The 25,032-nt window shown below is 54.5% G+C and overlaps 10 protein-coding genes across 10 annotated transcripts; 6 read left to right on the top strand and 4 right to left on the bottom strand.

Annotated features, from left to right (window-relative positions):
- Positions 1-467: 467 nt before the first annotated feature.
- On the top strand, positions 468-1,048 carry IUM83_04728 (Catalase/peroxidase HPI; the record flags this gene model as incomplete). The annotated part of the gene is made up of 2 exons (XM_067928825.1): positions 468-866; positions 932-1,048. The coding sequence occupies 2 exons, from the start codon at positions 468-470 to the stop codon at positions 1,046-1,048; spliced, it is 516 nt and encodes a 171-aa protein (XP_067795981.1).
- Positions 1,049-1,617: 569 nt separating this feature from the next.
- Positions 1,618-2,499, bottom strand: IUM83_04727 (Dimodular nonribosomal peptide synthase; the record flags this gene model as incomplete). Its single annotated transcript, XM_067928824.1, has 2 exons — positions 1,618-1,860; positions 1,987-2,499. The coding sequence occupies 2 exons, from the start codon at positions 2,497-2,499 to the stop codon at positions 1,618-1,620; spliced, it is 756 nt and encodes a 251-aa protein (XP_067795982.1).
- Positions 2,500-8,114: 5,615 nt separating this feature from the next.
- On the top strand, positions 8,115-10,176 carry IUM83_04726 (DNA repair protein RadA; the record flags this gene model as incomplete). Its single annotated transcript, XM_067928823.1, has 4 exons — positions 8,115-8,501; positions 8,570-8,647; positions 8,720-9,646; positions 10,165-10,176. 4 exons carry the CDS (start codon positions 8,115-8,117, stop codon positions 10,174-10,176), a joined length of 1,404 nt encoding a protein of 467 aa, XP_067795983.1.
- A 2,163-nt stretch (positions 10,177-12,339) lies between these two features.
- IUM83_04725 (uncharacterized protein) lies at positions 12,340-12,956 on the bottom strand (the record flags this gene model as incomplete). Its single annotated transcript, XM_067928822.1, has 2 exons — positions 12,340-12,668; positions 12,755-12,956. The coding sequence occupies 2 exons, from the start codon at positions 12,954-12,956 to the stop codon at positions 12,340-12,342; spliced, it is 531 nt and encodes a 176-aa protein (XP_067795984.1).
- Positions 12,957-13,145: 189 nt separating this feature from the next.
- On the top strand, positions 13,146-15,283 carry IUM83_04724 (A/G-specific adenine glycosylase; the record flags this gene model as incomplete). The annotated part of the gene is made up of 6 exons (XM_067928821.1): positions 13,146-13,721; positions 13,793-13,946; positions 14,015-14,235; positions 14,306-14,461; positions 14,536-14,775; positions 14,849-15,283. The coding sequence occupies 6 exons, from the start codon at positions 13,146-13,148 to the stop codon at positions 15,281-15,283; spliced, it is 1,782 nt and encodes a 593-aa protein (XP_067795985.1).
- A 197-nt stretch (positions 15,284-15,480) lies between these two features.
- IUM83_04723 (n-alpha-acetyltransferase 60-like) lies at positions 15,481-16,487 on the top strand (the record flags this gene model as incomplete). Its single annotated transcript, XM_067928820.1, has 3 exons — positions 15,481-16,087; positions 16,158-16,257; positions 16,331-16,487. The coding sequence occupies 3 exons, from the start codon at positions 15,481-15,483 to the stop codon at positions 16,485-16,487; spliced, it is 864 nt and encodes a 287-aa protein (XP_067795986.1).
- A 215-nt stretch (positions 16,488-16,702) lies between these two features.
- IUM83_04722 (n-alpha-acetyltransferase 60-like) lies at positions 16,703-17,682 on the top strand (the record flags this gene model as incomplete). The annotated part of the gene is made up of 6 exons (XM_067928819.1): positions 16,703-16,849; positions 16,923-17,083; positions 17,161-17,226; positions 17,304-17,363; positions 17,430-17,518; positions 17,585-17,682. 6 exons carry the CDS (start codon positions 16,703-16,705, stop codon positions 17,680-17,682), a joined length of 621 nt encoding a protein of 206 aa, XP_067796006.1.
- Positions 17,683-17,786: 104 nt separating this feature from the next.
- On the bottom strand, positions 17,787-20,524 carry IUM83_04721 (uncharacterized protein; the record flags this gene model as incomplete). Its single annotated transcript, XM_067928818.1, has 6 exons — positions 17,787-18,005; positions 18,079-18,328; positions 18,401-18,588; positions 18,661-18,735; positions 19,249-20,265; positions 20,345-20,524. 6 exons carry the CDS (start codon positions 20,522-20,524, stop codon positions 17,787-17,789), a joined length of 1,929 nt encoding a protein of 642 aa, XP_067795987.1.
- Positions 20,525-20,682: 158 nt separating this feature from the next.
- IUM83_04720 (GNAT domain) lies at positions 20,683-21,687 on the top strand (the record flags this gene model as incomplete). The annotated part of the gene is made up of 5 exons (XM_067928817.1): positions 20,683-20,745; positions 20,845-20,904; positions 20,986-21,187; positions 21,273-21,418; positions 21,496-21,687. 5 exons carry the CDS (start codon positions 20,683-20,685, stop codon positions 21,685-21,687), a joined length of 663 nt encoding a protein of 220 aa, XP_067795988.1.
- Positions 21,688-22,972: 1,285 nt separating this feature from the next.
- Positions 22,973-24,361, bottom strand: IUM83_04719 (putative crinkler (CRN) family protein; the record flags this gene model as incomplete). The annotated part of the gene is made up of 5 exons (XM_067928816.1): positions 22,973-23,379; positions 23,463-23,712; positions 23,791-23,887; positions 23,961-24,119; positions 24,234-24,361. The coding sequence occupies 5 exons, from the start codon at positions 24,359-24,361 to the stop codon at positions 22,973-22,975; spliced, it is 1,041 nt and encodes a 346-aa protein (XP_067796198.1).
- Positions 24,362-25,032: the final 671 nt, after the last annotated feature.

The following is a 25,032-nucleotide window of genomic DNA, read 5'->3' as shown; positions in this document are numbered from 1 at the left end:
TTCCCCGCTTTAAACTCCTGCGGATAACGTACACAGTGGCCGCTAACCACCCACCTTCCTTCTGCAGCTGTGGTGGAGGTAGCCACGTACAACGAGACGCTGTCCGTGGTCCCAAACTTGGGGGGAGGGAGGGAGGCAGAGAGGGGGGGGGGGGGGGGGGGGGTTTGTGTTGCGTCTGTAATACTGGGTGGTATTGAGTTTCGTGTATTACGGTAGCTATCTGACACCAACAAATTTGTGAGAACTCTGGATTGTCGCTCAGAATAACAGTGGTTGTATCGAAAAGTCGCCAGGGGTAAAACGAATTCGTGTGCGCACAAACGCACAAGAAACGCAAAAATTTTCATACAAAAATGAAGTCAGACGCCAACGAATTCAAGATAATCATGCTTTTTTGCCAAGTCCCGGTAACGCCAGAATTGCGTGGCTATTAGCAGCCATCTCAGGACCCAGCTAGCCAGGTTCTCTTGCCAGGTCCCAACAACGCCACCTCGCTTCTCACCTGGCCTGTGAACACCGGTGTGGACAAGATCATCTCCGCGCTGGAGCCCGTGCAGGCGTCGTACCCGACGCTGTCGACGGCGGACCGGATCGAGCTGGCGGGCCACGTGGCCCTTGACGACGCCAGCAACGTGACCATCGACTTCGTGGGCGTAACCAACGGGAACGGCACGGAGATCCTGACCCCGCGCGAGTACTACAACTCGACACTGATCTCCGTGCTCGACAACATCAAGATTCTGGGTATGTCTCCGTACGAGGCGGTGACTCTGGCTGGCCGTTCGCGCAACGTGGCGCAGCAGAAGGCGCCGGGCTATAGCGGCTCGTACAGCAGCGACTCGCTCACGCTGTCGAACGAATTTCAGGTGCTCCTGAACGAGACATGGACCGAGGTACCCGTCGGAGAAGGAGTACAAGACGGGAGAGCAAGGACGTGTACATGATGGACACGGATCTGGCACTGCTGGCGGCGCCTGAGCTGAAGGAGGCGGTGCAGCTGATCACTTCGGAGGAGGGCGTCTTCAAGCACGTATTCTCTTCGGCGTGAGCCAAGGTCATGACAGCCGACCACTTCAACGCGAGCAGCCACTAAGTAGGGCGGCGGCGCGTATAAGGTATCCTAGTCGATAAATACAGTGGACCCTGCACTCCCCAGTACAAGTGCGACAGCATAATTAAAGCTAAGTTTCTATGATCGACTGGTTGCTTGCCTTTCTTTCATTCATCAGCGTGATGGCACTCTTCTCACTCGTAGAGGTTCTGTTCATAGTGGTCTGACATAGGCGCCGTGGCCCAGCGCAATGTGGACCTTATTTACTCTCTTTGGCGCTTGCTGAGCAAGGTAGGCGGCTCTTTTGGGGTCAGCGGTGATGTTCGCGCGACAACCAACAACTTCGGGATCGCCCATTCACGCCAACTCAAGAGGCACTGGCAGAAACAGAGAGGCTGTGTAGCTTAGAAGCAGAACTTACTTCATGATAAAATTCAGAGCTTCTCCGTGCTTTAGCATGGCTTAGTAAAAGTACACTGTGCGTACCACTTTAAGTTACCTTTTGGATAAGTCGGGAGCTCATCCCTCTCGATAGTGCCCCCTTGTTCACCTCGCACAATAAAGAGTCATGGCAGCTTCAAACCGTCGGCTCGAATCGTGCAAACGGCTGTGAGGCGCGCCGAGTGCTTCTGCTCAGCCGTTATTGAGGCGGGCTTTCCCCTCCCAGACAGCATTTTAGAGGGAGGGGTGTCAAAGTAGATGCCGGTTTCATCAGCGTTGTAGATGTGAACCGCATCAAATGACCCATACTTCTCACTCAAAGTTTTAGCGAACTCGTCACGCACTGCAACGAGATCTTCTAGCTTTTCCTACAGCGACATCGCAACATTTACACAGCATAACACCACCACTTACAGTTATAGAACAGTTAAAACACAGAATACGAGCAAAAATGACAGTTTAGGAGTGCTAAAACAGTTAAATAGCGCCAGTACCTTCAGTCCGCTTGGCGTGCGCTGCACGAACCCAGGTTGGTAAGCGAAGCGCCTGAGGAGTCGGAGCAGCGAATCGTGTGCTGTGACTGTGTCCTTTTTGCCCTCAATGTAGCTGGCGAGCCAACGTGGGTGCTGGTCGTGCACGAATGTAGCCATGACCTTCGAAGTCAACACGCCGCCCTCCCTGCGCGTGTCCTTCATGTACGTGGCCAGCTCTGTGGCAAAGGGTACAATTTCGGGGCGGTCAGGCACGCGCGAGAGACGCTTTTCGCTGCCGGAATAGCTAGCAATACTCTCCTGCGCTCGTCGCCAATCGACGAGCGTCCAGCGCGGAACCCCTTGCTGCCGAGAAGCATCGCACTGGCTGAGGCCCTGAGTTGCACGCAGCACTTCACGCTTGACCTTAATTGAGTAGTGCTTTCTCCTTTTCTTCTGTTGGCGATCCCCAGCAACCGCTGCAGAAGTGTCCTGCTGACGCGCGCTTGACTGGTCGTCGTCTACGGCTGCCTCCATTTTACCGACTGTCAGTCTCAGAATTATGGTCCTAATATATGTATTTGATTGGCTAAAAACGACAAAATACCATTCGGTGATTGGCTCAATTTTGATCTGGCTTGGGACCTGCGGTGCTTTGCACTGGCAGTTGCATTCTGTCCGACGTTGTACCAACAAGGACACACGAGTGCCTGCCTACCCCGATACACCAGTAGCCCGAACGCACACATCCACCACCAAACCGCAAGCACATCACTCCGGGAAACGACCGCCTCGGACGGACGGACGATCCGCGGCTCCGGGTCTCGGAGCTATTCGCCCGTGGCGTCACCAGCGTCCATGACAAGACAAGACAAGACAAGACAAGACCCGCGCTGACCTTCTTTGGGACGCCTACGTCGTGCGCGGTAAGACGGTCGACCGCCCGATATCGCACTTGGGTGTAGACTCCCTCTTGGTCGCAACGGCCCCTGTTGGGCGACTGGCGCAGCGCTATAGAGACCAAGGAAGACTGGGTGGGTCTGTGTAGCGCTAGCATGCGTCCGGAGGGCCCTGGAACGAACGAAAAGACCAGCAAGGAAAAATGACAAAAGGTGCACCGAACAACAAGTCACAGAGTCCTGCGGGTGGTATGCATGCACAAGGCATTTATAAGTAAGGCGTGCGCCGCCGGGGAATCGAACCCCGACCTCATCCTTGGAAGGGATGAATCCTAACCATTAGACCAACGGTGCACACTTAGAAAACAAAATACACAAAACAAAACAACACACACATACAACCACACTGATCCGCGAAGGTCAGGCATTTCTCTTCATCGGATGCTTGATCGCGGAGAAACGCTGACTTCACTTTGCCCACCCAGGCCTTTGCTCGATCCTCGTCTGGATCCTTGCCGGAGAATTCCTTCAGATCCGAGATGGCCGAGATCCTGACTCGCTGGATCAAGGTGGATCCCGTGGATCCAGCGGTGGTTGTGGCCACTGCGGCGCGCGTCGGTGTCGGGAAGTCCAGTTCGTCCGGGTCATACTCACAGTCCGAGTGGTCAGGATCCTGCGACTTGGTCGACTCCATCTCGACATCTTGGGATCCAGGGTTTTGGATCTCCGCCGGCGTCTGGATCTGCGACAGAGCTTGCTGTTCCTTCAAGAAGCGGCTCATGGCGGCTTGGAAGAAAGACTTCAGCTTGCCAGTTGTCTCACAGGAACCAGATCCAAGTCCGGATCCAGATCCAGATCCAATAGCCGTGGCTGTTGGATCCACCGAAGCTGCGAGCTGTCTCTTGGATCTAGGCTGCGGCCTTCTCTCACGTTGGATCTGGGCTCTAGCTTGTATCAACGAGGCACCTGATGGTCCAAGCGGCATGCGCTGCGGCTTGGACGAAGTGTCGGATCCATCTTCGGCTGCGGACACATAAGGTGACGAAGTTCGGCATCCTGTGGATCCCGGCTGAGGTAATGGTAACACTGGATCCAAGGCCGCCGGAGCCTGGATCGCCGGGATCTCGCCCAATCAGGCCTTCAACTTGTCGAAGATCCCTTGGACCGAGGACTGTATCACCTCCAGATCCAGCTTGAAGAGATCCTGAGGGTTGAACTGGCCAGATCCAAGTCCGGCCTCCCGCAGTAGATGCATCAGATCCTTCACCGCGGCCAACTTGTTGCCTGTCGCCGCGGGAGCAGTAACAGGGCCCAGTGGATCTCCGATCTGCTTCAGATCCAGGATCCGCATGACTGGATCTTGGATGATGAAGTCGCGTAGCTCGGCCTGGCGGAACGCATACTCGAGTGTGGCTTCAGACCACCCAGATCCAGGGCCCTTTGGATCTCCGCCGTACCTGGATCCAGGGTCCTTTGGATCCTCATCGTCAAGATCCGGGGCTCGCATCTTCGGTCGCGCCGCCGACTTCTTCATCTGTTCTTGGTCTACCGGCGCGGAAAGCGGCGACTTGTAGGTGTGTGGCTTGGATTTAATCGGTGAATCAGCAAATATATACCGATCCATACCTGCCTTGGTTTGTTTTTTGTTGTTGGTGGATCTAGACATGGGTCTAGATCCACCGGGGTCCCCGAAGGGACCTGGGGAGGAAATTGAGGTTTATCTTCCAGATCCAGATCTGGATCTTCCTCGTTTCCGTCGACAGAGGTCCTCCCAGCCTTCTGTCGATCCGTGGATCTAGCATCATTCAGCGGCGTTGTCGTAGATCCAAACTCCGACGACGCCTGGTCCCCTTGTTCTTTCTTCACTTGAACATCTTCTTGGGACTCATGGTTAAATCCCGAGTCACCAGAAGTTCCGGGCACGCGCACCATTGTGGTGTAGCGGGATCCGCGAAATCTGGGAGATCGCTAGATCCAACTTCCCAACAGCGCCCGGACACCGACTAACGGAGGGGGTTCCCCGATGATCCGTGATCTGTGCTGAACTTCTCACCTTGTGTACCCGTCGGTAGGGCTGGATCTTGCTCCTCTGGCAACTTCCGAAGAGTCCAAGCGGTGGAGAAGGAATGTCTTGGCGAGACGCGGGGATCCGGGTGGAGCAGTGCGGAAATCCTCACTCTGCTCGCGGTATATGCTCCAGATCCAATACCCGTGTACTTGGATCTGGCGGCCTGGATCTGGATCCGGCCGAAGGGTTGCCTTGGGTGTGCTTGTGGCGCCTTTTCTTGCCTTCGCAGGTCTTCCTTTGTCGTACTTGCCGTCTCCTATGACGGGATCTTGGGTTGTGAGAGCTGAGTGGATCTGCCGGCCAAGTAGATAAATCCGGCGGATCTTGGATCTAGGCTTAGGATGGATCTCTAGGAGGTTGGATCTGGCCAATATATTATCCATAATTAATTACCAACACTAGATCTCCTACCGCTAACCTCTCTACGCCGTGTCGGGTCAATGTAGTTCCCAGATCCAGGCGAGGGAGGGAGGTCTTGCGATGTCCAAAGCAAATTCAGATCTGATTACCGTTAAGTTCGGTCCAATCCCAAAGTCCTATCATCCCTATGGATCCTATCTTCCCATCACTGTCTACAGTAAAAGCTCTCACTTCCGGTAACGAGGTCCGACCATTTCCCAAGATTTGCAATTTTATTTTAAAGGGACCGCAATGAAGCACACGTAAAATATATATTATAAGCTCAATTGCGAAGCACGAATTATAATATCTTCTACGTTGACGTCTTCGTCGTAAGTAGTGCCATTGGAATCTCCAGCTCCGCCGAGGTCACCTTCACGGGCTTGCGGCGGTTGCCATCACCGTAGTCCTTGCTCATGATCAACGCGGCCTCTTGAGTATGTCCGAGACGGTCGACTGGGCTGGCGCGCGCTTGAGTTTGTAGTGCGCTTTAACTCATGCTGCGAGCGCCGCTTGTGACATCGTGGGGCAGTCGGTTGCCTTCTCGATGAGACCTCGCTTGTGATGTATTTTCATCCAGGCCCCCATGGCGTGCTTCTGCTTGTGTCGCTCTGTGTTATTTCTGTAATGAAAACCTGCTAAAGGTTGGCTGTGCGGTTGCTCTACGGCAATGGTTGGTGTGCAGTAGTTCGCGCCAAAACGCCCGCCAAAGTTTTGTAACAATAAACCTTTCCAAATAGAGCGCATCTTTTTATCCGGGATATCACTTTATACCAGTACCGGAAGTGGGCGCGCTTACTGTACCGACTCTACATGGCCTGTCTACCTTCCTTGCGTGTCCCTTGATTACTTCCGCCAGGACCCAGCTGTAGATCCACCGCATAATTCAAGACCCAGGTTGGATCCAGGAATCAAACCAGATCCAACTGATTCTGGATCCAGACTGGGCCTGGATCCAAATTCATTCAACCCTTGGATCTAGCCTTCCCATGGCCCGCGCTGCCTTCAGGAGCCCGTGAATGTCATATCCACACACTTCATGTACTTCTTTGCGTTCTCCATAGCCCAGATCCACGCCTTGTAATAATCTACTGTCGCCCCTTGGATCTGGATCCAGCTATGTCAGTCTTCCGGTTTTGTGACGTGGTCCGGATCCCTCATTATCACATTTCCAAATTCTTCGAGAACCACTTCACCACAGATTTTTCATCGCCACATACTCCTTGACAAAATCTGAAACTGCACGTCGCTGATTAATGGCAGCATGTAGGTACATTTGCTTTTCAGCTTGTAGCGCAGTTCGCTCTTCTTCAGGCAACTCAGGATTGAGAAAAGCACAATCAACTTGCACACGAGCGTCGCAGAGGTGTTCCTTGGTTCTAGAGAGCCGAACACCCGGAAATTACAAGTGAGTGTACTGTGTCCATCTACAGTACTTCATTGCTCGTCGCCTATTTCCCGTTGCTATGTCTGCATGTCGCTACCACAGCTTTTTCCAAGTTAGGGATGCTTCTACAAAGTATTGGCAAGGTCGACGATGACTACATGGAAAGCTTCCTCTAGTTCCCACTCTCTGTATGTCGTAAGAAAAAAAAATCTAAACGTCGTCAGTGGGTAATGCGTGTTTTGTGGCAACAGCGTCCCTGTAACGGCGGAAGCTTAATCTCTTGAAAGCAAATTGAAAAGTGTTACTTAGTCCTGGTTTGGCCTCTCTGCTGATGTGATTTTGCAGCCAGTCGTTTAGAAAGTAAGCACGGCGTCATCTACCTAGACTAGAAGTAAACATGCCCGTAATCGTCTGCAACGGAACATGTACTTCGTTACAGTCCCTACGAGTGTGGAAGGTGTCAACGCCATTCTTAATCATATCCTTTAGCTGTGTTATCATAGATCCAATACTGCACGAACTCGAAGATCATGAAGCCTTGGCGGAGCAAGGCCAGAACCATGCCCTTGGCTTGGGCGTTCTCAGTTGGCGTCCAGCGACCTATACGTCGCTTGAAGCTGCAGCACGACATCTTCGCCTAGAGAAACTTTAGCACGGTCGAGAGCACTCACACGTGTACGAGTGGATGGGTGTCTGCTTGGTGTAATCGGTTGCGGTCCTCATGAACCACCAGAGCGCCGTTGTCCAGGCTGCAGGGGTCTGTCATAGTTCTGTTTAATGGAGACACGGTGGTTGCAAGTCTGACCTGGATATGAATAATTAATTCAACTTTTATTCATTTTGTTTGCGGTGACCCGGGTCGTCGCCAAACGCTTCATATGTTCGATTTTGTTTTATTGTTTTTCAGATGTGATGCTCATGTCAAGCAGTGCAGTTGTATTTCCTCCCCTCCTTTGACATGAAGATTACGGTAATAGCTCTGTTTCCGCTAAGTCCAGCGGCATACTACGTACGTGTACCACTATGATTTTGATATCATATCACTAAAATATTGTGTGTAGTACTATTACTAGTGCATTAACCCATTTCAGTATATCGATTCAACTTAACGTCTTATTAACATTTTTCAAAACGCGGTGTGTTCAGGTCGAACATCTATCTTAAAACAGTGTGTAAGGTACAGATAAACACTGTACAGTGCTCTAAAAACTACTGATGTGGATGAGAGTTCTCAAACTGGAGGTTCCGCCAATCCATTCTCAAATCAAGTGAGGCACCAAGCTTTGGTTTAAACTCATGATCATACAGCGTGAACACCACTGCAACGTTGTTTAAACCGATGTTGTTGGCGTTTTATTGCTTTTACAGAGCTCGGATGGCTACACACTTCCAACTAGAGATGCTCGTCCGCCGCCTTCGCCGCCTTGCAGCGGTGCAGCTCCAGCCCAGCTCTCGTCTCGCCCCTCCCTCGCTGCTCCACGCGCGCGGGCTCGCCAGCTCCTCCGACGGCTTCCGATGCCAAGGCTGCGGCCAGAGGTTCGCCAAGTGGCAGGGCCAGTGCTCGTCCTGCTCGCAGTGGGGCTCCGTGGTGGCGGCCAAGCCGGCCGAGCCGCTGTTCCGCCAGTCGAACGCCTCGTCCTTCGCGCAGGCCAAACCGAAGCGCGCCGTGGCCTGGTCCAGGACGGGGGAGGACGCCTTCGAGGAGGACGCCCCACATGCTCTACGCATGAACGAGGTCGAGCTGGACACGTTCGTAGAGCGCATCGAGCTGCCTGAGCGCGAGTTGGTAAGGCGAGGAGCTGCTAACTATTGGACTGTAGAGTGACGCCTCACTGACTGCTGGTTGTGCTGTAGAACTGGGTGCTAGGTGGGGGCTTGGTGGCCGGGTCATTGACGCTGGTGGCAGGCAACCCAGGCGTTGGCAAGAGCACGGTAGGACCCGCGCATTGGATGCTCGTGGATACTTTGTACTAATGAACCATGACACGCTGAACCTCTCTGCAGCTTGCACTTCAGATGGCGAACATGCTGGCGTACGGACCAGCGATGCGCGAGCGAGGGGTGCTCTATGTGTCGGGCGAGGAGAGCGTGCTGCAAGTGCGCATGCGTGCAGAGCGCCTCGGATCTGTGAGCGACAGCCTCTTTGTGGCCAGTGAGACCAACCTGGACGCGGTATTCCAGTTGCTGGAAGGAGGAAACGGACGAGCCAATGGTGAAGACGACTACCATGGGTTCGGCGCTGTAGTTGTGGACTCGATCCAGACTGTCTACGCAGAAGACATACCCTCGCCTGCAGGCACTGTGAATCAAGTCAAAGAATGCACGCTTCGCCTGCTGCGGCTGGCAAAATCGCGCAATGTGCCAGTGATCTTGATCGGACATGTGACCAAAAGTGGAGATATTGCTGGCCCCAAGGTGCTAGAACACATCGTCGACACGGTGGTGCAGCTTGAGGGCGACCCGCAAAGTGCTAGACGGTTCTTACGCTGCCAGAAGAATCGCTTCGGCAACACCAGCGAGGTCGGCGTCTTTAACATGACTGATGAAGGCCTTCAGCCGCTGTCCAACCCTCTCATGGCGTTCGTGTCATCGAGTGAAGAAGATGATGATGATTACTCGGGCGACAGAGAGGAGGCCGATATGGAGCCGCTTGACGGATGTTCCGTTACAATTGCTATGGAAGGCAAGCGCCCGATCCCCCTTGAGATCCAGGCACTCGCCAACCCAACGCAGTACAACACGGATGCTACGCGTGGTGGAGGGCAGCCATACTCACGCGTTCGCGGCGTTGGTGTGGCGTTCGACAAATTGCTTTTGCTGTTCGCCGTACTGGAGAAGCGCGCCAGGGTTTCTTGCCGCAACCAAAGCGTGTTCGTGAATATTGCTGAGGGCTATAGTATCCAGGAACCAGCCGCTGACCTGGCGCTGGCGGTGGCATTAGCCAGCTCTGTTCTTGGCCGTCCTGTGTTGGAGCGCGCCGCGTTCCTAGGAGAAGTGTCGCTGTCTGGCCACGTGCGGCCAGTTAAAATGCTCGAGTCGCGCCTCACCGCAGCGCAGAAGATCGGACTGGAGGTCTGCGTCATTCCTAAGGAGCACGACCAGGCCACGCGCCGCGCGTTGCGCAAGAAGTTCGCCAACACGCTAACAGTGATCGAGGTGTCGACTCTGCTACAGGCGCTGAAGATCGCGTTCCGCACTCCGACGACCGCGTCATTCTTGTCCCGACCCGACGGAGGTTCTATGTCGGAGGAAGGGAGCAGTCTCTAGTCTGCAGTGGCTTCTCGCGAGATGCAACATGTGTAGTATTTATTCCTTCACACACCCACACAGCCGCAGGACGTCAGCGGTCTTCTCTCTTCGTGCGTCGACCCCTGTTCCTCCTGAGCTCCATTGTCTGAATTATCCAAAAGGCTGACCTTCCTCTTCTAATACTTTGGCGTATCCACTAGAGGACGTTCTGACAAGAGAAAAGTTCTCGTTCAACCCACTCAGCTAATTATGTCGCTGGCAGAGATACCTGCTGTGGACACGGACACGGACACCAACTCCACCATCCCGCTCTTCCTCGTCTGCACCTCTTCTCCTCCTCCTTCTTCTTCTCCTCTCCACCTGCAGCTGCTGGACGGTTCTTCTCTCTTCGAGGGCGAGGTCTCCTCCTCCCACAAGCCGCGGGCGCTCGCCTGCTCTCCCCTCGAGTACCTGACAGCGGTGCAGTCGGCGCTGAGCCCCTTGGCTCGAGGCCAGCAGCCGCGCTTCGACTTCCGCTGGTCGCGGGCCGACCGGACGCTGACGCTCATGGAGCGCGCCGGGTTCGCCATGAAGTTCTCGGCCGTCCAGTTCGAGCGCGTGACGGAACGGGACGCGGCTGAAAAGTGGCGCCAGTTGCTGCATCTGGTGGCGGCGCAGCAGGCGCAGAGAAGAGAAGAGAGAGAAGAAAGAGAAGAGAAAGTTTTAAAGTTGGAGAAGCTGCTGCAGCGGAAGGAGACGCTTCTCGAGGCGGCGCTGGCAGCCAAGCAGCAGCAGGAGGACGCGCTGTTCCGCGGCTTCTGCGCCGTGCTGAACGGCAAGAAGGACGAGATCCGGAGGCTGCAGGGCGAGTTGGACAGGGTGCAGCAGATTCAGAGCTACGAGTCGAGCCAGGTGACGAAGAGAAAGGGGAAGGTTGCGCCGCCCAAGAGAGCACGGAAGGCGACGGGGGCCAAGCTGAACAAGAAGAAACAAGAGGAGGAGCAAGATGAAGACATGAGCGAGGAGGACTCGAGTAAGGAGGAGAGCGGGGAAGAGAGTACTGTTACGGAGGAAGAGGCGGAAGATGATGAAGGGAACGAGCGGAAGCGCGCCAAGAGAGACGCGATCAACGCGTACAGCCAGCTGCCAGCGAGTGTGAAGCCGAGCTCGGTGCAGATCAGCTCCGCGGAAGATCTGCTGTCGAGCATGGATGATATTATCAAGAATGAGGAGGAGGCGAACGAGGCAACGCAGAGAGGCGAGATAAGTGGTCGTGGAGTGAAGACTGAACTGGTGGCGAAGCAGTCACATTCGATGGAGTCGTCGAAGCCACGCAGCTGCATTTCACATGCGAAGAAGGCAATCAAAGTGAAATCAACTCCGCCGCCGAAACCTGAGCCGGTGAAACAGATCCGACCGACTCCTCCAGTTGATGAAGCGATGGACTCGGAGGAGGAGGATATCCTAGACATGTTGTCGTAGGAACTTTGGCGCGCACCGACGCCTCTGGATTCAGTGGGCTCTAATAATGAAGTGTTCCGGTGCGCTACTGCGGTTTCTGATAGCTTCCTGCTTTACAGATCTCGCTCATTCAGTATGGATGGCCAGTGACAATGACGCAAGTGGCGGAAGTACACGTCGGTCAATTTACAGATTGAAACTGCTTCATATCCAAGGCAAAGGCAATGCGGCAGCATTATGACGTCGACTTCGATGGCCTGGGCTAAATGTGCTGGAATTTGACGAACCCACATCATCTTAGGTTCCTTGAAAATAGCATGCAGTAGTATTCCTGCTACCCCATGCACGTAGGATACCTCGTTATCCTCTCTGAAAGCGAATTTCATCACGGCATTTGATGCTATACTATCCAGGAACCCGCCACTGACCTGGCGCTGGCGGTGGCATTAGCCAGCTCTGTTCTTGGCCGTCCTGTGTTGGAGCGCGCCACGTTCCTAGGAGAAGTGTCGCTGTCTGGCCACGTGCGGTCAGTTAAAATGCTCGAGTCGCGCCTCACCGCAGCGCAGAAGATCGGACTGGAGGTCTGCGTCATCCCTAAGGAGCACGACCAGGCCACGCGCCGCGCGTTGCGCAAGAAGTTCGCCAACACGCTAACAGTGATCGAGGTGTCGACTCTGCTACAGGCGCTGAAGATCGCGTTCCGCACTCCGACGACCGCGTCATTCTTGTCCCGACCCGACGGAAGTTCTATGGCGGAGGAAGGGAGCAGTCTCTAGTCTGCAATGGCTTCTCGCGAGATGCAACATGTGTAGTATTTATTCCTTCACACACCCACACAGCCGCAGGACGTCAGCGGTCTTCTCTCTTCGTGCGTCGACCCCTGTTCCTCCTGAGCTCCGTGCTTTATGTTCTTCTCCCTCTCCTCATTTGCACATTCACCTCCGCTTCATATTACCACTGCTGCGTTTGTTCTTCCCGCCGACCAGCGCATCAAGTGGGAGTCCGAGTTTATCTTCGAGCGAGATGGACGAGCTGGTCTCCGCCCGCTTCTGCGGCGTCTTGGTGACCGTCTTGGGCTGACGCGCAGCCTGCTGCTTGGCGTTGTTGCCTCCGGCCGCCTTCTTCACCTTCTGCTTCGAGTCGCGCCTGGGGCCCAGCACGCGGCCCGTCTTCAGCACCGTGCGGTTCCCACTGGCCGTCACCTTGGCGTGTGGCCGATGGGTCTCGTGCTGCTTCTTGGGGTTCTTGTCCAGCTTCACGCCCACTGATACAATGCAATAGTGGCAAAATAGTCAGCACACGACAACTCCTTATAACAGCTAAAAGCCAGGGAACCAGCTCGCCACGCACGCGTCGCCTGCATGGCCTCGATCTGCTGCGCCGTGAGGTGGTCGCCCGCGCGCAGCTTGCGCTGGTAGAACTTCTGCAGCGCCTCCTCCTTGTTGGACGAGATCTTGCCGCCCTGCCAGGCGATGCGCCGCTCGCCGCTGCTCGTGAGGCTCGGCGGCACGGAGCTCGCCTTCACGTGGGACAGGAGGGCCACGCGCTGCATGGTCGGAGCTCTTCGAGTCGGGAACTGTTCAGCTGCGACCGTATGGATGGGCTGCCGTCCCCGGACGCGCTCATGAGATTCGACGGTTTCATGACGCTCAACGGTTAGTACGGTGTCTGGAGATGTACGATTTGTACTGCCGTGTCTCCCGCCAAAAATATAATTGTTAAACGATTTCAACAATTCGAGATGCCGCGCACTACCCGCAGGAAGGCGAAGGCTGCGGCCGACGCTGCGAGTGAGCCGGACATCGAGGACCTGATCAAGAGCGAGCTCCCCGACGCAATTGCAACGGGAGCAGCGGTGTTTTGCACGCAACACGACGCGTCCAGGCACGATTTCCGGCCGCGGGAGCTGCTGGCCACCCGAACGGAGCTGCTCGCGTGGTATGACGCGCACCGCCGGAAACTCCCGTGGCGAGGAGACCCACCGCCGTACGTGACGACAGCCACGCACACCATCCAGAAGAAGCAGGTGGCGGCAAAGAGAGGCGCGTTGGCCGCGTTCCTGAAGCAGGAGGGCGAGACGGCGCCGGAACCGGAGCAGGTTGAAGCAGACAGCAGCTGCAAGGAGGAAGAGCCCGCAGTTGCTGGTGATAGTGGAGAACGTGGCGGTGAGTTGAGACCCAGGAAGGTGGCGCCCTACGAGACGTGGGTGTCGGAGATCATGCTGCAGCAGACGCGGGTCGACACGGTGGTGGAGTACTTTTTGCGCTGGATCGACAAGTTCCCGACGGTGGCTGTTCTGGCTGAAGCTAATGAAGAGGTGTGCAATGAGCGCAGTGGGTGCATGTTGGGAGTGCAACTGACATTGGTGAACCGACGGTATGGTTGCAGGACGTAAACGCCCTGTGGGCTGGACTCGGATACTACCGACGGGCGAGGATGCTGCACGCTGGTGCCAAGTACGTGGTGGAGAACTTCGGTGGCGAGCTGCCGTCGACTGTGGATCAGCTGTTGACGATCCCGGGAATCGGACCCTACACTGCAGGTTCGCTTGCGCTGAACGAGTGGGCAACGACTTTCGTGGCTGATGTTGTGACATCGTTTGCACGACAGGAGCCATTGCATCTATTGCCTTCGGAAACCGTGAGCCGCTGGTAGACGGCAACGTGATTCGTGTGATGGCCAGGATGCGTGCTGTGGGAGCCGATCCGAAGAATAAGCAGCTCATTAACTTTTCCTGGAAGGCAGCAAAAGAGCTCGTGGGAGAGTGTGATCGCCCTGGAGCGCTGAACCAGGCGCTGATGGAGCTTGGAGCAACGATGTGCACTGTCCAGGTAGCGGGTTTTGATCCGTCTTCTTTTGTCAAGTCCGAGTGCTGACGCATATCGTGCAATTCTCGTGCAGAACCCTCACTGTTCGGACTGCCCGGTTAGATCGGTGTGCCTTGCATATGAAGAGGCAAACACTGTCAAGCCCAAGCAAGAGAATCCCGACTCAAGTCTCATCTGCTCTATCTGCGACTACACTCGTGTCTTAGATTGGAATGAAGCGCAGACTGAGGTAATTGTGGCTGCCATCGTCTAGGTTATTCCTCTGCTGTACGAATGCCTGATCTATTTGCTGATTCATCGCAGGTTACCAAGTATCCACTGAAAGCGAAGAAGAACGACTCGAAAAATGAGGCCATCGCCGTTGCTGTAGTGACATCACCTTGCGATCTATCCACTGAAGACGATGCTGCACCCACACGAGGAAAGCGCAAAGCTTCCAAGAGCGCCGAAACCGATGCTTCTTTGTCGAACTGGAAATTCTTGATGTCCAAGCGGCCGGAGAGTGGTCTGCTGGCTGGGCAATGGGAATTCCTCCACAGCAAGGTATAGTGCGATTCAAAATCAAGTTACAACGTGTCCGCTATATCTCACAAGCACGTTTTGCGGTGGCGTGCAGATGAGCGACGGCGACAAGATCCCGCCATTCTCCAAGCGGAAGACGTTCATGGACGCCCGTCTCACGGACTTATTCGGCAAGGCCGCACTCATTCGATCAAGCAAGTCGATCCCAGAGCGACGCGACCTCGGCGAGCTTACCCACATCTTCTCGCACGTGAAGCACCACATGGGCATCGAGCACCTGCACTTCAAGTCGCAGCCGGAGCTTTTGCCAGCGGCCGAGTCCGACGAGCTGCGGTGGATGACAGTGGTGGAGATGCAGCAGCTCGGCATCACGACGGGCGTCAAGAAGATCCTGCAGCTCGTGCTGCACCCGGACAAAGGCACCAAGTCGAAGCCCAAGGCCAAGTCAAGTGCGACTGGCGCAGTCTCACACGTCGCAGGTGGCGGTGGTAAGCGGCTGAAGACCATCGCGTCCTTCTTCAAGAAATAATTTTTAAAAATAGAGTACATGTATGCATTCTCTCAGGCTCGGCACCATGCAAACTGCTCTCCCCACCGAAATTGATGTGACACGAACACACGAAACAAGCATTCTCAAAGTCAAAAATTGCGACAGAACAGCGAGGGAAAATATATCACCCACAATTTAGCTTGAGCTCTCCAGCTCACGTAGCTCTTCGGACCGGCATGAGCGTCGACGGCGCCGTGGAGGAGCTGATCCCGCGCGTCGTGGCCCTGGAGATCGACCGCGACAACGACGTGCTGGATACCGCCAAGCTGCAGGCGGCGACGGCGACGCCCGAGCGCGTCATCTACTTCCGGGACTTGGGCTCGCCGGACATCCCGCAGGTGCGGGTGCTGCACGAGCAGTGGTTCCCCATCCGCTACAACCAGGCCTTCTACGACGGCGCGGCCCAGGGCCTGTGGATGGAGACGGGCGGGCCGCTGTTCGCGCGCCTGGCGGTGGAGATGCAGCCCGCGCCCGAGCAGCGGCGCGACGAGCACATCCTCGGCGCCGTGACGGCCAGCACGCTGCCGCTCAGCAAGGTGGACGACCCGGACCTGATCGCCCCCGACGACTGGGAGCACACGCACATCATGTACATCCTGACGCTGGGCACCAAGGCGTCCGTGCGGCGGATGGGCATCGCCTCGGCGCTGCTGCAGGAGTGCATCGCGCAGGCCTGTCGCCAGCCGCAGTGCGGCGCCGTCTACCTGCACGTCAAGGCGGACAACCTCAGCGCCAGGCATTTCTACGAGAAGAACGGCTTCCAGAACTTGCGGTATCTGCAAGGTGAGGAGGCTTCACTGCTGAATGGCCGAATGAGGTGGTGTTGACGCCGGTTGATGTTGTTTTGCTGCAGATTACTACATGATTGACGGCGTACGACATGATGCCTTCCTGTACATTCGCTATGTGAACGGCGCTGCCCCGCAGAGCGGCTGGTTCGATCTCATCACAAGGTATGGGCTGAAGTGCTTAAGAGCGGGAAGGCCATTTGCTCATTTTGGTTGCTGCGTGGTGGCCTGTGTACAGACCGCTGTTGGCATTATTTTCGATTGCTTCCTTCGGCTGGAAAAAGCTCATCGAGGGGTTCTCCGTGGACGACTTTCAGGACAACACCACAACAGAGAAGCTCGCCCGGCCCCCACCTTCAGCTCCGATGGAATCGGCAAACCTAGTTCCGGTATGATTAAGACGCTAATTCAATCCTGTAACCTTGTACTTTAGTTCGGCATGCGCTGGAGCAGATTGTGTTCGCGGTTGAACTCTTGCTACTAAGGATAGACTTGGTGGGTGAGCTCATGCGAAACGACAGACAACGAAACGGAGCCAGCAGATTCACTTCATACCAGAATTTGCGTCTGCTTTGCTCACACCTTCTCTGTCGGCGAGTTCGAAGAGAGCATGAATTTCCAGGATCTTCTTGACGAGGTGGAGGATGCGATGAAGAGCCCTCGATCTGGTGCCAGCAACAGCCAAACCACAGGGGCAAAATACGCGGACGACGTGGACACTTCCAACAGAATAACAAAACCTGTTAGCCAGGGCCGAGTGCGTGGCGCACCTAGAGTACACTTTCGTCGGTTGCGAATGAGGAATTGACACTTTGCTGGCTGTTGAAAAGGGCAAGAATGAGCTAGACGATCTGCTGGACATGCTCGGAGACGAAGACAGTAAGCCTGCGGCAGTTCACCCACGACCGATGTCTTCGTCGAGAGCTGGAGCGTACAACTCGTCAGAGACCAAGACTGCGCGCACAGAGTTCCAAGCGGGCGGGACCAAAAAGTAAGTCTGGCGATAGAACCACGTTGTCTCGAGCAATATGCTTACTTTTGCCCTGCATTTTGTTCACGTACATGTAGGTGTCCACAAGTGCTGATGGATGGAGGACGTGCCAATCGAGGACTAAGCACCGCGTTCTCGCGGAAGTACGTTGCCGCACTCGTCTGGATGATCCAGCTAAAAGTGAACACCTTGTAACTTCGTACGTGAATTCTTTGAGCAGTGTCTGCTCCAATCTTCGCTGCAATGAGTGTGACTTCACAGTGGTGCAGTTCCCGGGAAAGTAAGTTTGCGTCTACTATTTCATTATCTTCTTACTTGTGCCTAAGACGATCCGGGTGTACTGCAGAAAATGGGACTCAAGTGCCGACTACATGTTCTTCCGAGAAAATGTTCCCAGCGAAGTCAAGCTTCGTGCGAAAATGGAAATCGCACCGGGTGGGTACAATGCCCCGCCCGAGGATTTATGACTGGGGCTAACATAGGCGCTCTGTGGACTTGCAGAATTCGCTGCCTACGCGTGTCAGTGCAAGTGGCTCTCGATCAATTCGCAAACCCGCATCGACCACTGCCAGGTAAAATGGTCTTGTGCAGGACATTGATGGCGAAAAGTTAAAACTGAAAAATGTCCCGAGCGACCAGATTCCCACAGCATATTATTCGTGATAGCTAATAAATAATCGCACATGCATAGCTTTTTCCTCGATCACGGATGCAGCTGCAGTTTCGGTTGCGACGCGAGCTCCCTCTCTAGAAGAAGCTGAAATTCACGAAGACCTTCCAGGTTCGGGGCACTACCCCTGGTAGCGTCAGTGGAGCTGTTGTCATTCGCTCCCAGTCGGAATAGCTGCTTCCATACGATAAACACCGCGTCTGGAGAATTATTTGAGCCCAGAGCACATTGTGACATCAGCGACTCGATTGTCTGCAAATAACAGTAAGCAACAACACGTCAGACAAACCACCAGTCTCCGCCACCCTATCGACTTTTTGCATACCGCAATGGCTGCTCGACTTGACACACTCCAGGTTAGCACACGATATGCCCAATACACCATCAAGAGCGGGTGCAGGTACTGCTGCTCAACGAGAAATTTCTGGATTTCGTTCCAGTACAGATCCTTCGTCCGTGCGCTTTCCAGCTCGTACGGATCGTATAGAGCTGCCCCTGGCACCTGAGTATTCCTGCTCTCCCCTAGTCTGGCAGAACTATAAGCCCAACTAGGCAGCACATTCTGATACGTTTCCCTAGACAGTAGAAACCTTGCGTTAGCAGATTTTAGCAAATTTATACTGCAGGAGAAGACACGTAAAACTCACAAAGATGATGTGCGCGGTGCGGACATCGTCAAGCTCGAAAGTATGTCGCTGGTCGAAAGCAATGCGATATCTGGTTGGGTCAGTCCATTTGGCTCACTAGGTTCGCCGTTAACAGCAGACCAGAGCGCTAAATACAAAGCGTAGTCGCGTTCTTTGCCCAAGTGGTTCACAGCTCGCGATCTCATAACCTGACATACAACCACATTCGCGACATCAGATAAAAAGGTTACAGAGTTCACAGTAGTGAATTCGAAAATTACCTTTCGCATTGCCATTGCCTTCCGCTCTTGTGGGGTCGTCGGTGGTGGACTCGAGGCAATAGCTCCATTTATTCGCTGCAAAATATATCCAGCGAATAGTGTACCGTGGCGAATGAAAGGCATCAAACTCAAAACTCCACCGCCCCGTAACTCGGTCTGAATAGCCGGTTGGCTGTCGGACCCTGATAAAAGCTGACTTAGCCTCTGAAGCCCTTCTCCTTCACTAAATCGCCGCATCTGAGAACTCGACTGCGTATTTTCTGCCTTCACTACTTCCCAGTTCACATTCTCCAGCTGCAGCTTTTCCAAGACAGTAGACAGTATATCCCACCGTCGCTGATTCTGCGCAAGTTCTTGCGCGACAACTCGAGGCAGAGGGCTGAAGACGTAAGTTCCATTGCGAGGTTGTGCAAATGATGTGTACTCGGCCCCAAATTGCTCTTCACTCGCAAAAGCAACACCAGGCTCTAGTGTGCTCTGTAGCTTCATCGACAGTTGATAAGTGGGGCAACTCGTGGTGGAATCCATAGAAAGGAGAGCCCACGAACAAGATGAACGATTCAGCTCTAAGTAACGAGCCAAACGCACCATATCGCTTCTGCTGGGGGAATCAAACATGGCATCGGTCACTACGGCGTGTGGTGCAAGTGCATCCAGCAGTTGGTACAACGGGTTGGGCTTCATAGCTAGAGATAGTTGCTCATTTGTAGCCGAAGTCCCGTCCTCCTTGGCCGTGATCCCGAAGAACGGCACTCCTGCTTGAGCAAACTGTTGGTACAACTCGACGAACGAAAATCGGGCGTACGCATCGCTCGCTGTTGTTGAGTGACAAACCGGGTATAGGACAGAAGACGGCACAAGACAAACGACCACCAACGGCGCAGCTAGTCTTCGTGAGAGCAAAATCGCTGCCTCCAGCCCAAAATTCCCCTGCATCACGCGCAACGTGCTATGCATCCAGTATACGACAGGCCGTTTCACCCCCATTCCAGCAGCAGGGAGCCTTCTATCCGAGTTACGCGGAACAAACCACATCTTCCTCCGTTCTTCCAGCTGAGGCGGCCACTGCTCATACAAGCTCGGATGATCCACAGGCTTTTCCACCTCCTGACCAACCTCACCTACAGCAACTGAATGGTCACCGCCCTTCTCCTCCTGAAAAGGTGTTGTCTGGTTCTCCACTGCATTCTGCGTCGAGCTCGCACTCAACCAGTCACTCGCCTTCTCGTTCTTAGCCAGCAGCTTTTGCGGGGTCTTCGCGACAGTCCCCGCTTCCCACGGTGGCGCCATCGCCACACCTGCCGAAGTAGAAGAAGGTTGGGTCTCTTCTACATCGTCGTCCTCAACCCCAGCCGCTGCACTGGGGGCTGCCACCAGGGCGTCGTCACTACCAGAAGCAGCCTCCTCCTCCTCCTCCTCCACCTCCTCTTGCTGCTGTTTTGACTTGCTCTGCTCTTCATCTCCAGCTCTCAATGGCGCTGCGTCGTGCTCTATCCCCTGCGTCTGGTGCTTCTCCTCCTCCGTCTGCTCCTCAGCCGGAGCCTTCATCTCCACCGACTCGTCGTCGCCGTCACGTCTCCTGATGAACGCGTCGATCGCCTCCAGCTGACGCAATTGCAGCACGAAATTTCGGTTAATTGGCGGCGGAACAGGCGAACTATTGGCTTGGAAACGCGCCTCGTACCATGCTCTGCGAAATGGGCTCCGGGTGCTCGTCCAGCACGCGCACGAAGCCGCCGCCGCCCACGCGGTACAGACGCAGCGGCGTGTCCTCGTGCGGCAGGCGGCCCTGCGCGCGCTGCTGCTCCAGCGTCTCCAGCTGCGCCGAGATCCGCCGCGCCTCGGCCGCGTCCGGCAGCGACATGGTGCTCATTCGACTGTGTACCGCTTTCGCGGTACTTCGCTGTACTATACTTCTAGCATCCGACACACAAGAACCAGCCAATCAATGACGAGAACTGGATTGATGTGATTGGCCATCTTTCTGTGCTGAATTGACGATTGCAGGCTAGAAGTATCCTGATGGAGGCCAAGGACGACGCCAAGGCGCATCGCTGCGGCGTCTGCGGACACGACCACGAGCAAGTACGTCGCGTCCTCTGCGTGCAGCAGCAAGCAGACGTCTCCACCCGCAGCTGTAGCCGCTAAACAGCTCTGACTCGTGGCTTTATCGCGTTGCCGCAGGGCGTCAAGTGCCCCATTTGCGGCCACACGGGCAAAAGCCGCTCGTACAAGTGCTTCAAGGTCTGCAGTCGTCTCTGCTTCTCTGTGTTTGTAGCCCCCGATTGACGGCTAACAGGGAGCTTCTACTCTGCAATGGCTCAGATGACGTTCACGGCCTTCGAGTTCACGGTGCAGAGTTTCGACTGCCAGGCACAGGACGCGGCCGTCGCGGGCACTGTGACGGCGCTGGAGAGGGCCAACCTGGCCCTGTGGACGTTCACCAAGATCCTCCGGGGTCGCATCTTCCCCAACATGGCCAAGGCGCTGCCGGACGACCCCATGTCGCGGCATTTGGTCGCCTTCGGTGAGGAAGCCTAGCTTGTCGCAGTGGCTGCCGCAGCGGCAGAGCTTGCTAACGAGGTATGACTGCGTCGGACTGGCAATTGTAGTCGGCGACGGACCGATGGGTGTCGCACGCTGGCGGCCCGCGTCCGAGGAGAGCGGCAGCCAGGTGGTCATCATCGACCACTTCGGCGTCGTGGAGGGCAAACGGCGGCAGGGCTACGCCCGGCGGTTCCTCCGCGCTGTGGTCGAGGTGAGAGCTGTTGTCATCTAAGAGCACGGCGCTGATATCCCTGGCAAGCAGGCTGATGTGTTGCGTTGCGTGTGCAGGACATCGAGGCGATCTACGCGCAGCAGCCGGCGCATCCGCAGGCTCTGGTCGCATACGTGCCGCAGACCGACTCGTTTGCGGCGATGAAGCTGTTCCAGTGCGTGGGCTTCCAGCCGGCGGCGCAGGTCGAGGTGGTGGAGGACAGCGCGTTCCTGCGGATGCGGATGGCCTGGGGCTGCAGTCGCTCCTAGCACCTGTGAACACATTCGAAGCTCGAGGCGCAGCGCAGCAAGTGAGAGGCATCTGTCTTGCACTTGGGCGATCAGATTTTGCCGCGACGAGCAAACAGGGCCGTCGATTTGAAGGCAGCCAAAACGCAGTCAGGCGTAGGAAGTTGTTGCTGTAAGTCAAGCAGCGTCGCAGGATTGGCGTGTTATGCCAGTCCGAATAATGTATCACGCGTTGAAACGCATCCTCTTCGCCTCCTCAAGTGGACCCAAGTCGTTGCTCACTCTGCCGGCCGCGTGGTTCGCCAAGTGAGACTCCCCCCCCGAGATACCCACATCGATGAGCACCACCCGATACTAAGAGAAAAGAAATATGTTGACTTCAATCTAAAGCTGAGAAAGGGATGCTATAGTTGTCGATGCTGCAAACAACTCGGACGTGAAGGAAAAAAAAGATTGACTGCGGGGTTCTGGTGCTCCGGTTATATGACGACAGCCACGGCCGTGCCAGGCTCGTTCAGCGCGACGGAGTGAAGCGAATACAACGAGTTGATTGCGAGCCGACCGCTGAGAAGTTTGTATTGTTAACAGTCATTTCTCTACGACATTGCAAGACGCTTAGAGGATACTGCATGACCACCATGCTGACAGTAGATACCTCCTTTGTCACGGCAAAAAACTGTGCCAGGGCAACCAGCAACCCTTTACAGCACTGGTGTTCCAGCCAAGTCGAACACGACCTAGTACATGGTCAGTGACAGGTTTGAGCTCATCTGAGGCACTACATGTAGACTGGACGGTTTCAAAAGCGCGCACTCGAACATGATTTTCTTCTTTAGAGGTCCAGCTCTCATCGAACTCCGACAAAGCGCCGCGATCCTCAATGTGACCCATCTTGAAGTTAATATACTGAGCCGGCTTGATGACAAAATAGACCACCATTTGTTTTATCTCCATCCTTGCCATCTTCAATTTGAGTAACACTTCGTAAAAGAAGCGCATCTTGAAATCGTGTTTGTCTGATCGCATGACCTGGACAAAGATGAGCTTGCCTTTATCCTTGTCAAAATGCACCGCATCGTAGCCTCCTTGGTTCCACGCGATCGGCTGCAACCGACTCCGGTCTCCTTTGATTTTCCCATCTGGTAGCACTCTAAATCGTTTCTTCGGGTCGAAACGAAAAACGTTTGCTTGGGGCAGAACATCTTCAACTTCGTGGTCGCCGAATAATTTCACTGCACGCTTTGGCACAGATGCCAAAATCAACCACTCAAAGAGGTGGCCATCCATCGAAGGGTTGTTCGACGCATCAAGTCGCCAACTGCGTAATGGTTTCCCCGTCACATTCTTTCACAAAGAGGGAGGCCACATACGAGCTCACGGGGAACCGTCCATTACCGTCGCCGTCACGTTGCATCCCATAGAGCCTGTTGACTGCATCGGTGTGCAAACTTCCACCGCAATATTTGACCAGATCTGACTTGTTAGCGACAGATTCAAGCGCGGTTTTCAGACTGTCCACCACTTGGTTCGCGTGGTATTGAAACATGAACCGACATGAGCCACCAGCATAGTAGAACTTCAAATCAACGGCACGTTTCTTCTTGTCCTCCTCACTCCGTTCTCCTTCGAAACCGTCGTCCTCATTCACTTCAGTGGCACTCGTAGCGTCCAACTTTGACACGATCTTGTCATAAAAAGCTTGGTCGGCGATGGCTGCCAAATAATCATCTTGCGTCCACGAATACACATAGAACACTTGGATATTCACAAGACGATCATCCTCCAGTTTCTCTTACCAAGTGAGGCCATCGAGGAGCAAACCACAAGTCTTTCATTTTCCTCGTCGAGAAGCGTCAAGACGTTTTTGAAAAAATTCGCGTGCGCAGTCGTTGCCTTGTAGCCATCCAAACAAATGAAGAGCTTTTTGCCGGCGACTCGAGGCAACTCAAAACTTGATAAAGCGGCAATGCGCCAGTATTCCTTCGTCCCCAACGCCAGACACGAGTCCAAACGATCACTCAAATGAATCCAGACGACGTTCCATTCCTGGTGATCCAAAGAAGCCACAACACTTAGCGTAGACATAGATTTGCCTGTGCCAGGTCCCAAAACGAATCCTCTTACATTCTGAGCAACGACTTCATTTTGCATAAAGCCCCACAGATCGTGCACTTCACGACGACAATACAGCATCAAGCCATCCGGGACTGGGAAAACCACACTTCTTGAGAAATGCAGCTGGCAGCGACACATATTGCACCCCTTGGGTTTTAATCCGAGGCACATCCTCGAACCTCTCAATTCGGGGCACAATTCCCACACGTAATCGCTTGTTTGGCAGATACGGGAGTTCCATCAGCACGTGAATCTGTTTCGGTCGAGGCTGAAAGTTTGCTCCGAAGTACGCCTCGTCATCCAGAGTCCACGACGGATGCATCTCCTCGTACTCAGTGCTGATGCGACCCCGCAAAAGAGCATCCACATAGCGGTCGTCCTTCAACCTCTTCATTTCCCCCTTCCTCCTTCCGCGTCAAGTAGAGCGAGCGTCAACGTGCTCGAGGGTGTACCGATCATTGTATCTTTGCTTGTAGAAGATAGTCTCCTGCAACACGCTCACTTCCGCATCACTTGGGATCTTCACAGGAAACACAGTCCCTTCGCCGTATCCCGCGCACTCCAGCTTGACCTCCGTCATGTTCTTCTCGTGGAAAGTTCGCGACTGAGAAGCAGCCCACATTCTCGCACATTTGTAGCCAATATCATTTCACACCACTGGACTTTTATTTTATGTTTCTGACAAATACATGTATATTCCTCAATATATTGAAACAATACATAGAATATAAATGGAAAGATTAGTGTCCAATGGACGCCGCCCCAAAACCGCCATAGATGGCTTGAATATGACCTGTCATAAGCCACTACTATGCTACTGTTTAGTACCTGTCGTATGACACTGGACGCCTACCAAAAATAGGGAAATCACCCAACATAGATGCAGCAGATATGACAGGACATATCACCAAGTATGTCAACATAGCCCAAATTCTGTCCACCACAAATATCTTAATGACCAATCTCTGGTCGATTCAAACGGTCTCATATTAGAAAGATATCGATTCAGTTTGCACTACATAGGACAGTTCGAACGGGACACTTGTACAGCCAAATCTATCCAGTTCTGCTTGAAGTTTGGCTTGAAGGTCGCCATTTCCCTTCGAGATCCCTCCTGCGAGCTTCCTGCGAGCGCGATGTTCGAGGACGACGACAGCATGCTCCTGCTCCTGTGTGAGGCGTTTAGGACGCACAACGAGCGCGTGTGCGACGCTCGACGCGACGTCCACCAGCTGATGCTGGAGGAGGAAT

This window comes from Phytophthora cinnamomi (genome assembly GCF_018691715.1).
Source record: "Phytophthora cinnamomi strain GKB4 chromosome Unknown Contig17, whole genome shotgun sequence".
Taxonomy (NCBI): Eukaryota; Oomycota; class Peronosporomycetes; order Peronosporales; family Peronosporaceae; genus Phytophthora; species Phytophthora cinnamomi.
The sequence above is the reverse complement of the archived record's forward strand: the minus strand, read 5'-3'. Positions and strand labels throughout refer to the sequence as shown.